At 47.7% G+C, this 17370-nt stretch overlaps 1 protein-coding gene across 1 annotated transcript in view; it reads left to right on the top strand.

Moving 5' to 3' along the window:
- Cacng3 (calcium voltage-gated channel auxiliary subunit gamma 3) overlaps positions 1 to 16703 on the top strand; it is a 96781-nt gene extending 80078 nt beyond the window's left edge. Inside the window, exons 2-4 of the mRNA XM_041665983.1 lie at positions 1379 to 1462; positions 8906 to 9046; positions 15633 to 16703. Coding sequence (XP_041521917.1) covers positions 1379 to 1462; positions 8906 to 9046; positions 15633 to 16144 — 737 coding nt within the window. The 3' untranslated portion in view covers positions 16145 to 16703. The remainder of the gene's footprint in view (positions 1 to 1378; positions 1463 to 8905; positions 9047 to 15632) is intronic.
- The last annotated feature ends 667 nt before the right edge of the window (positions 16704 to 17370 follow it).

Raw genomic sequence — 17370 nt, 5'->3', positions numbered from 1 at the left:
GGGAGGGGAGTGGGGAGGATGGAGGGAGGGTGACTGTCTTCTCCTGAGGGAGGAGGACTGGAAGGACCTGTGGCCAGAATTGGCAGGTCGGAGACAGGAGACTATTCCCAAATGCCCAGGTTGGAATGTTGGCTCTTTGCTTACCCAAGTGACTGAAAGGGAAACTCTCATTTGTCGTCTGTAAAATGGGAAGATAAAGCAAATTTTCAGTCTGCCTCCCTCTTCCCTCCCTAAGGCAGGATAGGAGAGACCGTCACACCATGCTCTCACGCTTCCTAGTTCTTTGACCTTCTAGCATATGATATCTGAAACGTGGAGTGTTTCAATCTCTTAGTTTTTTTCAGTGTATTTATTATCTGTTGTCTCTGCTGATATGTTAACTGTGGGTCACTATGACAAATACCTGAGACAAACTCAGGGTTTGTGTGTGTGTGTGTGTGTGTGTGTGTGTGTGTGTGTGTGTGTAGGCCTTGATCATGCTAGGCAAGTACTCTGCCACTGGGCTACCTCGCTCACCTTACTTTTCATTTTTATTTTGAGAGGAGGTCTTGCCCAGTCTCCCAAGTTGGCCTTGACCTTGTTACATATCCCAGACAGGTCTTGAACCTGCAATCCTACTGTTTGTGCCTCCCATGTAGTTGGAATCACAGATATGTACCACAATGCCTGGCATAAATCAACTCTTAAGGAAAAGAACTTTATTGAAGGGCATTCATTCTGAGGTTTCAGGGCATGGTTAATTGGCTCTGTTGTTTGAGGGTTTTGGTGAGACAGAACATGGTGATTTATACTGGGTAAGACATGGGAGAGTGAAGCTGCTTTCTTTGTGGTATGCAGGAAACAAAGCTCCTAAAATCTCCTTCTAAGGCATGCACCCAATGACCTAGTTTCCTGTTCCTGGAATCAAAAGTTCTAGCACCTCCTGCCAATGGCAGAGCTGGGGTGGGAAGCGCACACACGTGTGCATGTCTCTGTGTGTCTGTGTGTCTGTCTGTACGTGCGTCTGTGTCTCTGTGTCTGTATGTGTCTGTGTGCCTGCATATGTGTCCGTGTATGTGTCTGTGTGTGTCTATATGTGTCTGTATGTGCCTTCGTGCCTGCATGTATGTCTGTGTGCGTCTGTTCATGTGTTAGAAATTGAACTACCCCTCAACTCTATTCCCAATCTCAGTTCTGTCTTTTAATGCATGGGCCTCCCAAGGACATTCAAGGTCCAAACTACAGCAAATAGTTTCTTTTTTTTATCCTACTTAAACCAGCTGCTGGGCCTCCTACAGCTTCTGATGACCAGGGAAGGACATGCAACACAGAGCTGACCAGCCAGCCTGGGCCCCAGTCCCACTCTTCCCTTGGCTCAGGGCCCTGTTTGTCTTCACAGGGGCTTTCCGAGGCGTGTGCAAGAAGATTGACCACTTCCCCGAGGATGCAGACTATGAACAGGACACAGCAGAGTACCTTCTACGTAAGTTCCCCTTATCTCTCCAGTCTCCCTGGGTGGGAGGGGGGATGAGGAGAGGGTCCCCTGCCATCACCCACTTACCTGTGAGTGTGAGTCTTCTCATTATCTAACTCAGAGTGCAGACATACATTCCCAAGGCTCTGCTGCCGAACTTTCTTTCATTCCAATGAGCTAGAAATAGAAAGGAGAAAGAGCAGATGTATCAAGATTGAAAGGTTCTTTTTAGTCTCCTTAGAAGAAAATCTAAGGAATTCTCTTCAGCTCAGTACAGTTTTCACCTCCTTCAGTGGGTGATTTGAGCTGCTAATGGGCGAGGTGCTGATGGGTGATGTGCTAATGGGCGAGGTGCTAATGGGTGATGTGCTAATGGGCGAGGTGCTAATGGGTGAGGTCCCCAAGGGCAAGGCCTGGCACGGTAAATACGAACCAAACTTCACCTCTCCTTTGACTTCTCTGCACTTCCAATCCTATTGGGACAGGGACAGCGTCTCTGTAGGAATTTTCCAAGGTCAATAACCTGGACGTGGCATGGGTTGTTACAAGCATAGCACAGGAGAGCCGGTGCCCTGTGGGGTTGGAATGTGATAGGCCAAGCATTGACCCTATTTGACTTCCTTCCAGTGAGGTTGGTCCTGGGGCCAGCTAGCTCAATAGGTTAACCTTCTTCATCTGTTTTGAAATGGAAATTATGTCATCAGTCTGACAAGGTCACAGAAATTAAAAGAGAGAGTGTGTAGTCTATTCAGCACTGAGGCCAGCAGGGGATCGTGAGATGGTGTGCATCGCCTCTGGCCTGTCTCATGGGATTAGAAAAAGCAGAGTCAGATGCAGATGGGGCCTTAAGCTGGTCCAGGCACAGGGAGCTTAGCTTGCCATTTCATTAACAACAGGTACCAAGTCCAAGCAGAAGGAAAATTCCAAAGGATTGTCTAATTTGCTGTTTAGGAATGTTAGGGTTAGGACAGTTTTTGTTATTGTTGTTTAAACTGAGGTTATAAATGAAACCTCCAAGAAATTGTCTTATTCGGGCTTTGTTTATGACTCAGTCATCAAGTATCTTGGGGGTCAAAGTGGGAAGAATACATGCTTAGCATTCAACCCAGGGGTGTGGGGAGAGTGGAAGATAGGAAGAGAGGAAGTGGGAGGGCTGGAGGGAGGGAGAGAATCTAAAACCTGGAGGATGGCATGTCAACTGGACTCCCTCAAACCACAATAGCTTTGAAGCCAATACCAATGGGATTTTCCCAGAATGCCTGTCGTTTATCTGTATCTCTCTTCCCTACTTGGAAGGACCAGTATTATAGCTACGCTATTGGAGACCAAACAGAACTGTGGCTCTCCCTCTACAACTCACAAAGCTGATTTTAAATCCTCTGGAGCGCCCAATTGTTTTTCTGACCATTTCCCCTCCTTCTGGGGGAGAGAGTCCTCTGCTGCTGTGCTCCAGTCTCCTCAGGCCACCTGGCAGCAGCTTCACCAGCAGCCTCAGAATCAGGAGAAGTTTGAGCATGGGCCTTTGCAAGCACACAGGTTCCTTGCCAGGGATTTTAGAATCTCTGACTGCCTCACTCTCTACTCCTGCTGCTGAAGTGAAATATCCTGATTCAGAAGGAACTTAGGCAGGAGGGGTTAGTGTAGCGCCCAGTTCAAGGTAGTTGGTCACATGATGTCCATAGGAGCAAATAAGAAAGGGATGGGTGCATGCCGCTGCTCAGCCCCTCTCTCCACTTACGCTCTCCCACTAAGACGAGGCCCTGCATCTGAGTGTCGCTATCCATATCTGTTGCTCTGATGGAATATCAGAGTTGATGTGATTCAGAGAGAAGAGACACTTCTAGTCAGGTGGTAGTGACACATGCCTTTAATCCCAGCACTTGAGAGTCAGAGGAAGGTGGATCTGTGAGTTCGAGGGCAGCCTGGTCTACAGAACAAGTTCCAGGATAGCCAGGGATACACAGGGAAACCCTGTCTCAAAAAAAAAAAAAACCCACAAAACCAAAACCAAATTGTGCATTACAGAAGAAAAACTTCTTTGGTTGAGTTTTGGAAGCCAGGAAGCCCACAAACATAGTGCTGGTGTCTGCTCAGCCAATGACAAGGGCTTTTTTGCTGTATCATAACGTGGCAGAGGTCATCACATGGAAAGACAAGCAAGTCTGTCAACTCCAGTTGCCCTCCTTCATCTTAAAGCCACCAATGGCTACATCAGAGCCAACCCTTATCTAATCCCAGTTCCCTCCCAAAAGCTCCACCTAGAAAAACCATGAGCATATTTTTAGACAAGTTTCCAGCACAGGAATTTTGAGGGACACAGTTAACCATAATAGCATCATAGAGAGCTAATTAATAAGACCAAAGTTATGTCGACAGAAGACTTCCCGTAACATGACGTGAAGGGTAGCAAAGTCAACTCTATTGCCAATGATGAAGTTGCACTCAATTGAGCTTACCTCTGACTCTCAAGGGAGAGGGTTGCCAAGCTGTGCACACACACACACACACACACACACACCACACTCTTTAGACCAGAACAGAAAAACAACAAGTTTATTTAGTGTGCTGCAGATACGACAGAAAGACAACAATTGTCAGCATAAGATGCTGGACTGCTTGTGGTGGGGGTGGGGTCTCATTTTGGAGCTGCCGTCATTCATTTGCATAGGGATAGGGTAAGCCACTATCTCCCAATGTCCTGCCCTGCATTCCCCACCATGCAAAGGAGGGCAAATCTGATTGGTTGATGTTCATCCCTAGCCACAGATGACTTTACAGAAGGCAGAGGTATCTCTGAAGTGTGGATTGTTCACTACCCACTATTCTGCCAAAAGAAGCTAGCTCAGTTTTCTGTCTTAGAGATGTTTTCTGGACCAAGCTGTCTTTGAAGAGCTGCTCTCTTTCTGGCTCAGGCACAGCCCTGCTTCCACACACAGCACATACATGTGTCAGACACACCTTTGGGGTGTATGTGTCAGGGCACAGAGGGGCTTTTTTGTGTGTTGTTTTTCAAGACAAGGTTTCTCTGCGTTACTAGGCTGTCCTAGAATTCACTCTGTAGATCAGGCTGGCATTGAACTCACAGAGATCCTCCTGTCTCTGTCTCCCAAGTGCTGGTATCAAAGGTGTGAGCCACCACTGCCAGCCTGGTAGGAGACTCATTTGTGACGGGCAAAGAGAAGTTCTTTCCCACTAAGCTATCTCCAGCCCTTAGCCTTTTTTCTTTCTTTTCTTTTTTTCTTTTTCTTTTTTTTTTTTTTTTTTTTGGACAGGATCTTAATTTACCCTGAGTGACCTTGAAGTAACCGTGTAGCCCAATCAGGCCTTAAACTTGTGTTCCCCCTGCCTGAGTCTCTTTAATAGTGTGGCTAACAGGCCTATGCCACCAGGCCAGTCCAAATATACACTTTTATAATCAACCTTATCACTTCCAATGCTGGGAACATGTCCTTGGGGCACATTTCAAAGGTTAATCATTTTTTTAATTAAAAAAATCTTTTAATCAAATAAACTCATTACATTGAATATTCAAGCAAACCCTGCCAATTCACAAAGCAAATGGTCTCTTTAAAGGTTGGTTCAGACTGGCAGTATAGCTCAGAGATTAAAGGGGCCTGGCTCCAAGCTTGACAAACTGAGCTCCATCTCAGAATCCATGCAGTGGAAGGAGAAAACTGACTCCTACAAATTATCTTCTGACCACCAAACACACACATATGTGCACACACACACACACACACACACACACACACAATTTTTAGTGGTATCCAGTACAAAAGACCATTTGCAAACCCATAAGTCAAACATGGAAACTTTTAGGAATTATTGATGAATTACTCCCAGGATTGGACCCATTACCCTACACCCCACACTTAGGATGCCAGAGCCAACTTCACTGGGATCATATTCTACCTGAGGACCAAAATTACCATGAGGATACTCTCGACCCCCTCTGAGTGCTAAGGTGAAGGGAAACCCAACTCCACTGCACGCTCTGAAGTTTTACTGGAATGAACTAGTAATCAACATACTCAATTGGAGATGAGGTTTGCAAATGTGTGGATATGGGCAAGGGATGAAATCACATCATGTCGGAAGGTCACCAGAGCACGAATGCCGACCTAACATGACTTAAAAACTTAGAGACTCCTTTATTCCACTGGGGAAGGAGGAATGGGGAAAGTAAATAGCTTTCCTTCAAACCCAACAGACCTATTAAATATGCAACGGCCCGGAACAAACTCTGACACCAGAGCACACAATGAGGTGTAAATGATTCTCCATGGAATGGAAGCAGAGGCAGCCATGGCTGACAAACAGAAGTCTGTCCAGGTGTGTCAGCAGACTGTCTTCTTCCTGTGAAATGAGTTTAGGTAATAGAAACTCCAGGAAGAGGCCAGAGTAATTCTTTCCCCTTTGGTGGGTCCAGACTTTTGACAGATAAGAGAATCTCACGGAAAACCTCTGCTAGGATTTGGAAGCAGAGGTATGAAGGTAGGCGGGGGAGATTGATACAAGTTCAGAGGAACCGTGATGCTGGGCCTGCTTTTCAAAAGGCATTTCATCTACTTTAAAGCAAATTCTTCAGCATGCCAAAACAAAAAGTCAAAACAAAACAAAAACCCACTTATTTTTCAAGTTATCATTCTCTTAGCCCCCAACACAATCCTGGGCAGTAGGAAAGATAGCCAGGGCAGGCCACCAGTTCAGGAGGGACAGATCTAATCCTGTCCTTCCAGGGCCCAGGACCCCCACCCACCATACCTCTCTTTTTTTTCAACCAGTTTTTCAGGCAGTTTAAAAAGCCTCCTAAAATGTCACCATGGGAACAGAGGGGTGGGAAGGACACAGCTATCCAGGACCCCGGATTGCCCAGGCCTCCATCCTGAGACATGTTAAAGCAAATACTGAAGCCCCCATCTCTTCTACCTTAAGAGAACCCACTCCTCTGGGCCCTGTCCCTTCAGCTGGTTACCACTAAACACACAACCAACCCAAACTGGTCACAGTATTTTGAAAGAGTTTTGACTTTTAGATCTGAACAATGGAGGTGGCTAGAGCTAAGTCATGTGACTGTGAGGGATGTGAACTCAGCTCTGAACCTCCCAGGGTCAAAATAAGCTCTGTGTCTGCCTGTGCCACCTCATTCTGCTCCTCTGGCAGGCAGTAAGATGCCACCATTCACTGCCTGCTGAGAGCAAACGTGGCAGGTGGTCATGAATCTTCTCCTCACGGCTCGCATGGGAGCCATCAGCTCTTATCTCCACATAGAAAAATATTGCCTGGCCAAGCAGTGGTGGCGCACGCCTTTAATTCCAGCACTCAGGAGGCAGAGGTAGGAGGATCTCTGTGAGTTCGAGGCCAGCTTGGTCTACAAGAGCTAGTTCCAGGACAGGCTCCAAAGCAACATAGAAACCCTGTCTCGAAACAAAAGAAAACATTGCCTGAATTCAATTACTTACCTTTGTTGGTTCACTACACTAGTCCAAGCCGTGCCAGCTCTCACCTGGATCCCTGCAATCCTGTCAATCACTCAGGGCCCAACCCAAGGAAAGGTCCTTCTCACTTGAATTTTTAAACCACTGTGTAACAAGACGCCTCCTAGTTTGACTTTGCACAAGGCCCTGCAAACTATGTGAGTGGCCCTGACTGTGGTCTTTACTAGAGCGTAAACCCCATTAAGGATGGAGCCCGCGACTTTTTATATGCGGATGAGCCCAGAGTCCATTCCGGCTCTATGTCCAGGCCTGACCATACTGCAGCCAGAAGAAGCTGGTGCTGCCTTTATTGACTGTTTAAGGGGAATTTTACTCAGGAGGCCCCAAAAGACACTCTTATGCCCACCTTCACACCTCCTGCCAGGGCTGCTGTTGAGAATGAAACAGTCCCTCATGAGAGCTTAAGCTCCTCCCCCTGGTCAGGCAGTCTCCACATTCCTGGGATGGCAGTGCCTCCCTCAGTTATCCTCTGTCTGGGCATCTGGACCCAAGCACTCACCAGTCAGCTCTTTCTACTCCTCCATGGGCAGGAGAGTGAGAGCAAACAGACCATTAATAATGTATGTGTGCAGATTAACTTAGAACAAACCAGCCATTAGCCATACAGAGGCGCTTGCTCCTTTCTGTAGCATGAGATACAGGATGCTCTAACTGCTCTCCTGCCCCCCACCAATGCCAGAAAACACAGTCAGTCCCTGACTTGGGGCATTTCATTTGGGGGCCTGCAAAGCCTACAGCGGTTTGAAAGCAAAACTAGCTCGGTAGAGCCGCGTTTCACATTTCAAACTTGGGTCTGTTCCTAAGCCCGCACGCAGTATGTGAAATGATTCTCTCATGATGTATGGCCTCAGCCGTCGCGGCTCCCAGTCAGCCTGCCCGCTGAGGGGAGCCGGCCAACACTCAGTGGTGTACCGTGTCGCTGTGAGGTTCTCTCACGGTGTAGGACATGCCCGCTGCACCCACAGTATTTTCAGTGCCCTAAGGTTCATAAGGATGCACCCCGTTTAGAGTTGAGGATTCGGTCGTGTGTGCCCTTTATTCTAGGTAGGATCGTACGACTCCTGCCATGGATCCTTCAGGCCTCTCCAGGATCCAGGAAGCCACCGGGTTCACAGCAGGGACCCAGGGGTCTCCTGACCAGCAACCCCTCCAAGGACAGCGCTGTGCCTTTAAGGTCCTTAAGTGTTTCCACTGCTGCTTCCCTGGCACCTGGCGGGGTGCCTGGCATCTAGTAGGCGCTTAATAAATATTTCTTGAGTGAATACATAAATTCATTTAATCATTCTGTGACTAAATGGGCTTTGAATGGGTATTGCCAGGCTCTTTACTATGCAAATACAGGTGTTTAAGATTCTGCATTTTGATGAGCTGCAAATGGGCTGACAGGAATCCCTGCATTCAAGACGGCCTGCATAATTTGCGGGCCCAGGTGTAAAACGAAGATCCTGAGTTCCAGGCTCAAAGGACAGACCCAAAAGATTTTCAATCAACCCCCTGTCCGCCAGGTTCTATTACCATTGTTTGTTTATAATTACTGTTTAAGGTTGCCCTCTGTCGGGCACAGGAATACCCTCCAAGTAAGTGAAACCTAGCCCCAGGATCTGGGGCTCCCAGCTAAGTCTGATTCTCCCCATGTACACTCCCAGACCCCCATCAGAGACGAAAGGTGACCTGGCTACTTGGCTGAGGCAGGAGAGAACAACACTCCACCGCAGGTGGGCCCTGTGTGACTCTAGGCTCCAAGCGCATAGATATAATTTACGATGCATACATTTGGTAACATTGCTTAGACTTTCAAGATGTCCGCCGCCAAGCTCCGGGTCCCACCCCGATGGGATGTGTGGACTTCTCTCCTGTTCTGCGCGGTCCGGTTTGCAGACACCCGACGACCGCAGCAGGGGAGTCTCAGGATTGACAGGAGCATAGCCTGAACCGTCTCTCCTTCCCTCCGCAGGGGCTGTGAGGGCCTCCAGCGTCTTCCCCATCCTCAGTGTCACACTGCTGTTCTTTGGGGGGCTCTGTGTGGCCGCCAGCGAGTTCCACCGCAGCAGGCACAGCGTCATTCTCAGCGCAGGCATCTTCTTCGTCTCTGCAGGTGAGCATCTTGCCTAGGCCCTGAGATCTCCCCAGACGACAAACCAAAGCCGGAGCCAACACACAGGAAATACATGGAGGGACAGAGAGAGAGACTAACCAAATGGCAGCCGAGCATGGTGGTGCATGTCTAGAAAACCAAAACTGTGGATGCTGAGTCACTAATTACAGGCTAGCTTGGGTTACAGAGTGGTACTCCAAAGAGAGAGGAGAGGAGGGAAGAGGGAAGGAAAGGCAAGAAAGAAGCCTAGAGAAAGAGAGAGAAGGGAGAAGAGGGAGAAAGGAGATGGGGGCAGGGAGAAGAGTTCTGAGACATTTGTTTGCCAGTCAACTGCTGTTCACAGCCCTTTAAGCATTTGAGTTCCCATATCCTCCCAAGCATTCATGGCAGGAACTAAAGCAATAGTTCCAGATGTCCTTGGGGAAGACCCCTCAGCCATCCACAGTGGCTCTGAGCAGCACGAAGTGCAGAGTGACCAGGTAGGCAGACCCACCCTAAATTTGGAGGACACCATCTGGTCCTCCTCAGGTCTGGGGTTCTGAACTGAATTAAAATGAAGACAGCAAGCCCAGAACCAGCTATCTCTCCCCACTTCCTGTCTGTGGGCACAATGTGACCGGCTGTCTCATGGTCCTGCTGCCTTGCTTTCTTCACTGTGATGGGCTGTACCCTCACACTGTGAATGGAAAGAAACCCTTTCTTCTCCAGACAGCACTTTGTCGGGCACTGAGAAAAAAAGATGAAAAGCTTGCCGTGTTCTCTGCCTCTCTAAAGCCTTTCATCCAGTTGGTGTGGACCTGCCTGGAGCAGGGAGTGGTGGGAAGAGAGGGCAGAGACCTGAAAGGAATGGTGGGAACCGAGGAAGGAGAGGGATGAGGAGGGGAAGGGGTGGGTAATAAGATAAGGCAGAGAACTAGGGCGAGCTTCGGAAGGCAGACCTGAGGAGGACCAGATGGTGTCCTCCAAATTTAGGGTGGGTCTGCCTACCTTAATTAACACAGCCTAGAAAGTCCCTTGCAGATATGCGCAGGTGTGCTTCCAAGATGATTCTCAAAACTGTCAAGTTGACAGTTACTAACCACCCTGGCAGGAGTAGGGGAAGATGGCTTTGGTGGTGATCTTCAAACTTTGCTGTAGAGTGGTCCTCTCTTACACACAAGGGATGCTCTCCAAGAACCCTAATGAAAGCTGAAACCGAAGAGTAGCACCAAATCCTATAGCACTATACTCACTCTGTAAAAACACACTTATTAAAGTGCAATTTATACATTCAGGTATAATAAGAACTTAATAATAAAATACAGGAATCATAATAAATTGTAACAAGGTTATTTAATATTAATATGAACGACTCCTTTCTGGAATTTCCTTGCACTATTTCCAGACCAAAGATGGCTGTCAATAAGTGAGGCTTTGAAATTTGAGTTCTGGCTCCACCTTGTGTGGCCTTGGGAACCATCACAACATCCGGGAACTTGACTTCCTCACCTCCAACATGGCAAACAGCGATGGTTCCCATTTTGCAGAGCTGGCAGAAGGGCACTGGGCATGCAAGTCACGATGTTATGTTCTACTGTTGGAAAAGCAGCAACTAATGCCAAGCATGCAGCCCAGCATCTGGTTGCCCAACATCCTGGTTCCCTATCATACCTTGCACAGACTCTTTCCCCCATTGCTTCCCCTTCTATAGAGTGAGTAAGACAGACAGTACCTCGCTCCAACCTCCAAGAACCCATTGAAGCTGCAGACCATGCAGAAAGTCATGTCCTTGCCCCAGGGAAACAAGGGCAGCTGGAGGTAGCTATGACTTCTGACCATGGTCTGTGGTGACAGATGTTAACTGGAAAACCCAACAGCTTAACTGGCTTTGAGGAATGTTCCTCCCTCTGGTGGCCCTGTCCTGGCTCTCGCTGACCAACCAGGAGAATCTGCACCAATGTTGTGTTGATGTGACAGTTTCCAAAAAAAATGAGATAAGATCATTATTTTGTTCCCCCAGGGGATTGTTAGGGAAGAGTGTCATCAGCTACTCGCTTTTCAGGGAAATACTGTGAGGGATGACAGGGTAGATGCAGGGGACCATGAGAGCCCTGGGGGGATGCTTGCCTAAGATTAGATCTCTCCACTGGTCTCCCCCTGGAGCCCCAAGAGCCTCAAATTTTCTACCTATAAAATAACAGTGTTGGAAGACACCATGCTCCTCGAGGTCCTTAATGGTGCTAAGGTTAATGGTTTCAATATAACTTTTTATTGGGCACTTACTGTGTCCTGGGCCTGATAACAAGGTCCAAATGCATGAAGCCCAGTGCTTCCCTCTTCAATAATCTAGTCGGATAGACTCAAGCAAGTCACTAAACTGCTCTGTGTCTCAGTTTCCCCGATCTAAAAGTCAGGGTAATAATGACCCTGCCTCTGGAGGCTGTTTAAAGGATTAGATGAGTTGGTACACATAACTGAGCCTAGAACCGTGACTGGCACCCAGTGTGGCTCAACACAAAGTAACTGTAATGTGCTTTGTGTGTTTGATATGTGTATCAACTCCATTCATTCATTAATGCAACAAATACACCCTGTGTTCTTCTTTTGGGTCAGGCTCTGGGCTAGAAGGTGGAGCAATAGCGATGAGCCAGTATCTCGTCCCTATTCTCAAGAAGCTTACATTTTGATTGGAAAAGCTATTGACCTCATTACTGAAATCTCAACACCCCTCCCACCCCCATGGCTAAGAATCGTGGGTTCCAATTCTGATTTTTATAATTTCCTAGTTTGTGTTGACATGGAAACTTACTAATCTATGTTGTTTCCCTGTCTGTGGAAGGGAATTCTTATTTCAAAGCAGACATATTGCAGGGATTCATTGAACCAATGAAGGAAAGAGTCTGCATAGTGAGGGCCATGTAGCTAAGCACTACTGCGCTTGCCTAGCATGCTCCAGGCCCTGGGTACCCTCACCAGCACCATAAAATAAATAGATCAAGTCACCAAAGACTCCGTCTAGCACCCTGCTCATAATGAATGACTGACAAGTCACCTGGCGTCCTGCCTCTTTAAACTAGTTTGACATATGAGCGTCTTTATGAACTTTCCTACTCTTCCCTCCCCCTCTGCAAAGCCCTCTTTTCTAGGACTTTCTAAACTTTGTCACCCATATTTTCCTGCTGTCACAGGGGAGAGAGGGAACATGGCCCTGGGCACTCAGGGCATCAGTGAGCTGAAGCATCTTTGAAGTCAGTTTCCCATCTCCCTGAAAAATTCATGTGGACTCTGCTTTCTCCTCCTTATATCCATGTTCATTTTAATATAAAAGCATGTGTCTTCCACTAACCATGCAGGCAAATTGACACTCGGAGAAGAGAAGCCATTTTTCATCCTGGGGTGGGTGGTCCTTGCAGCCTGACAAAGCCATATCTGTCATCTCCCGTATCAGAAGTACCAGATCAGACTGGTGCTGCCTACCTGAGAGAAATTGTGCCAGGAAAAAGCCAGGAGAAAACAGGGCAGAGGCAAAACTTGACCCTTCCCTGCTAGGGTCAAGTCCTAGATGGACTATGACCAGATTCATATGCAAAATGTTTGTAATCCCATACGCATGTGCACCAGTCAATCAGAATGGTGGCACTAGAGCAACTCTGCTAGGCAAAGCTTTATTTTAAGTTTTAAGGTTTACTTTATTTTTATTTGTGTGTGTGTGTGTGCGTGTGTGTGTGTGTGTGTGTGTGCGTGTGGCGGGGGGGGGGGTGTGGGTTGAGTGCCTGCAGAGGCCAGAAGAGGAGCTGGGATCCCCTAGAGCTGGAGTTATAGGCAGCTATAAGCCACCAGACATGGGTGCTAAGAACTGAACTCGGGTCCTCAGGAAGAGCAGCAAACCATCTCTGCAGCCTCGAGACAGAACTTTCAATGACCCTGTAGTTGTTTAACTTTGGGGATACCTTGAAAAGTACATGGCAGTCAAGGAGTGGAGGGAGGACTCACCAGGTTATTCATCATCTGGTACAGGGGCCTGCAAAAAGGGACAGGCTCCATATAGTGCTGCCCAACAGGGAGGGACAATTTAAAGGCAAGAGGACAGTTGGCGCCCCTGCTCCCTCGGTCATCACTGGCAGCAAACCCGGGGTCCTCATGTAAAAAGACAAAAAGAGACATTTCCCCTTTGGAGCAGTATAGTGAGTCAGGCAACTGAAGGTAAGCAGGGCCCTGAGCACTGCTCCTTCTTACGATTGCCCAGGGAATCAGTTTTTCTCCCTAACTTGTAGGCAGCTGGCTATTCCCAGTGTAGCCTATTGGCATTTGAGAGAAGTAAGTGTATTTCTAAGCTGAGGTTCTAGAGAAACATAACCTCTCACATATCAGAGAGGTAAGCAATCCGTTCAGGCTGTCGGAATTTGCACACTAAAGAAACAAACAACCCCTGAGTTACTCAGCCCAAAGGAGCTAGAAGCCCCTCCTTCCCTACCTGTGCTGAAGGCCCAGCAGCTCACTGGAAAGAGCTGGTGTTGAGTCGTCATTGTTGAAAGACCAAAGAAGCTGAAGTCTGCTGTTCAGGGATGGTGGCAACAACAACAGATGCACTCACACAGGGTAGAGTTTGTATGTCTGCTCTGACTGGGTCCTCTGCCCCCAGCTTAGTAGATGGCATCATTAAAATTCAGGGAGATTGGCCTGGCAGTGGTGGCGCATGCCTTTAATGTGTTTAATCCCAGCACTCAGAAGGCAGAGGCAGGCGGATCTCTGTGAGTTCGAGGCCAGCCTGGTCTGCAAGAGCTAGTTCCAGGACAGGCTCCAAAACTACATAGAGAAACCCTGTCTGGAAAAAATAAAATAAAATAATTCAGGGAGATCATTCTTGATGTAGGTGTTCTTTCATTGGTTAATTAATAAAGAAACTGCTTGGCCTGATAGGTCAGAACATAGGTGGGTGGAGTAGACAGAACAGAATGATGGGAAGAAGGGAAGTGAGGCAATCACCATGCCTCTCCTCTCTGGGTCAGATGCCATGGAACCAGCCACCAGGTCAGACATGCTGAATCTTTCCCGGTAAGCCACCACTTCGTGGTGCTACACAGATTATTAGAAATGGGTTAAGCAAGATGTGAAAATTAGCCAATAAGAAGCTGAAACTAATGGGCCAGGCAGTGTTTAAATGAACACAATTTGTGTGTTGTTATTTCGGGTGTAAAACTAGCCGTGTGGGAGCCAGGCGGGACGAAAAGCAGGCCTGCTGGCCTCATCACTACACATTCTGTTAGTACAGACCACATGAGCCCAGCCACATCCTTTGCTAGTCCTAGACATGTTTTTTTACAACGTGGGGATTGAACTAAGCCTTTATATACGCTAGACAAGTGCTCTAGCTTAGGATGCAATGTCTCTGCTTCTTCTGGACTTTTTTGTTATTATTTTGTTTTGAGACAGAATCTCTCTCTCTCTCTCTCTCTCTCTCTCTCTCTCTCTCTCTGTGACTCTGGTTATCCTGAAACTTGCTATCCAGACCAAACTGGTCTCAAAAATCACAGAGCTCTCCCAGTCTCTGTCACCCTAGTGCTGGAATTAGAGGTATACTCCACCATGCCAAGCTTCTAGACACTTCTTAATCAGTCACATTGATAATCAAGACAGCAGAGTGAGTCTTTCTGTTCCCTAATTCCTAGTATGCCAACAATAGCTGACCTAACGTGTATCGTAATCTCTGCAGGAAAAAAAAAAGACTTGGAGGTCATGGGTATAGCTCAGTGGTAGAATACTTGCCAAGTACATACCAAGCTCTAAGTTCCATTTCAGTAGCGACTCCCTCCCCTTCCCCCAAAAAAAGACTTGTTCAGTGACCATCTTTCTTCCTCCAAAGGACCATCACCCTCCCAAATCCAACTCCACACTATGTGTGTGTTCACTAATCCCTCATTGACATCTCCAGCTTCATAGATCTGACAAGCCCTCCTCCCTAGCAGGTTCCCTGCTGCTCCAGATGCTACCAGCCTCACCAGAATCCGCGCTATGCCTATGCGAGTCATTCTCTGTCCCTTCTCTCACACTTCATAGTCTACAGCTTCGCCTCTCCTGTCCATTGTCAGGCTCCTGCTCAAATGCCACCTGCTCTTCAGAGCGAGGCACTTGTCTCTCTCCTCTCCTTTGTTCCCGAGCCATCTCCTGTGCACCTTTGGTGGGATCCTTGCTATATTATGCTCTAATTGCATTTACATGTCAGTCTCTCCAGCTACTCGTGAAAAATTCAAGGTCAGGGACATGTAGCTTGTTAATTTTGCCATCCTTGTGAGTTAGTGTCAAGATTAAGTGGTAGTGGAATGGGTTATTTCAAGGGGAGAATGAGTGCATTCTGGGTTCTACGGTGCTTGCTATGAGTAGATAATGTCTTTTTAAACTGTCTGGCCTGCCCAGGATTGAGCATCAGAATCCGTCATTTCCCAACAGACAACCCTTGCAGGAAGAGCTCAGCTGTGGGATCTCCTGGCCATAAGCCATTGCCTCCCCTTCTTGCTATAGCCACACGTTACTATTTGAAAACTAAAAAAAAATGGCTGTTGCCTCTGAGGCTTCATAGAATGCATGTTTTCTTTTCCCTTTCTCTCAGGGCTAAGCAACATCATCGGCATCATAGTTTATATCTCCGCCAATGCTGGAGACCCTGGGCAAAGGGACTCTAAAAAGGGCTACTCCTATGGCTGGTCCTTTTATTTTGGAGCCTTCTCTTTCATCATCGCGGAAATTGTGGGTGTGGTCGCTGTGCACATCTACATTGAGAAGCATCAGCAGTTGCGTGCCAGGTCCCATTCGGAGCTCCTGAAGAAGTCTACGTTTGCCCGCCTACCACCCTACAGGTATAGATTCCGAAGACGGTCAAGTTCTCGCTCCACTGAGCCTAGATCCCGAGACCTGTCTCCCATCAGCAAAGGCTTCCACACCATGCCTTCCACTGACATCTCCATGTTCACCCTCTCCCGGGACCCCTCTAAGCTTACCATGGGGACCCTCCTCAACTCTGACCGGGACCATGCTTTTCTACAGTTCCACAATTCCACACCCAAAGAGTTCAAAGAGTCGTTGCATAACAATCCAGCCAACAGACGTACTACGCCTGTCTGAGCTGACCTCTGACCTCTGTCCCGCCGCCCAGCACAGCCTTGGGGGAAGTGTACACAGATGTCTCTAAGGTTGCATGGCATGGTCCTCGTGATGGTATCACTTCTTACTGAGAACGAAACCAAATGGACTCAACTCCCTCCCACACTGGTCCCTCATGCCTAGACCTTAACCCATCCACTTCCTCTAACTTTTCTCGCTCGTCCCTTAATGTTACCCCTCTCTGTGTATCTGTGCCAGGTGTTTCCTTTTCTTTTATTTTCTTTTTTCCTTCTTTGCTGGAAGGACCACAGCATTCTTCCCTCCTTGGGAAAGGACTTTACTAAAAGTCAAAGGTGCGGTCATAGCAGTGGGGGGATTTCCAAAGCCCCATCAGTTGTATGCATAGCTGTCCCCATTGTCCACCCACAAAAAGCTCTCGGGAAACCCACCACACAGGTGGCCCTGAGAAAGGCATTCACCTTTAAGTGTTAGACAAACATGACCAGAAATCAAAGACGTCCATGCCCTGAAGCAGTTAATGTAATAAGCACTTGTGTTATTAAAGGTTCTTGCCTTGTAACCAACGGAGCTGGGGGTATTTTGTCTTGGTTTGTTTCCTGGCTATTTCCTACACACATTTGTTCTTCTAGCACCGGCATGGCTCGTGTCCCTCTTAGAAACCACACTTTTCTGGTCCTCTCTCTAGTCATCAGTAATGATCCCCGCCCCCTTTCACTCAAGGCCAGTGAGATCTTCTCTGCAGACTTTTCCTGCCACTTGATCCCCTACAGGCTTCTCAGAAGAGCGTGAAGATCTAACTCTGACCTTCAAAGGTAGTCTCCTCACTTGAAGCAGAATTGCAAAGCTTAGATAACATCTGTACGTGTAATCATTGGTGATTATAAAGAATGCATGCATGCATTTGTGTATCTTTTTTTTTGTTTTGTTTTTTTGTTTTTTCGAGACAGGGTTTCTCTGTAGCTTTGGTGCCTGTCCCGGAACTAGCTCTTGTAGACCAGGCTGGCCTCGAACTCCCAGAGATCCGCCTGCCTCTGCCTCCCGAGTGCTGGGATTAATGGCATGCGCCACCATCGCCCGGCCTGTGTATCATTTTGAAACAGGGGCTCATGTCGTCCACGCTGGACAAATTTGCTGTGCAACTGAGGATGACTTTCAACTTCCTGATCCTCTTGCCTCTACCTCCTAAGTTCTGAGACGACGGGCATGCACTGCCACCTCTAGGTTAT

The sequence above is a fragment of the Microtus oregoni genome, unplaced genomic scaffold, assembly GCF_018167655.1.
Source record: "Microtus oregoni isolate MIOR12 unplaced genomic scaffold, Mior012 000016F_ref0000370, whole genome shotgun sequence".
Classification (NCBI taxonomy): domain Eukaryota; kingdom Metazoa; phylum Chordata; class Mammalia; order Rodentia; family Cricetidae; genus Microtus; species Microtus oregoni.
Note: the sequence above shows the minus strand (reverse complement) of the source record. Positions and strands in the feature narration are given on the sequence as shown.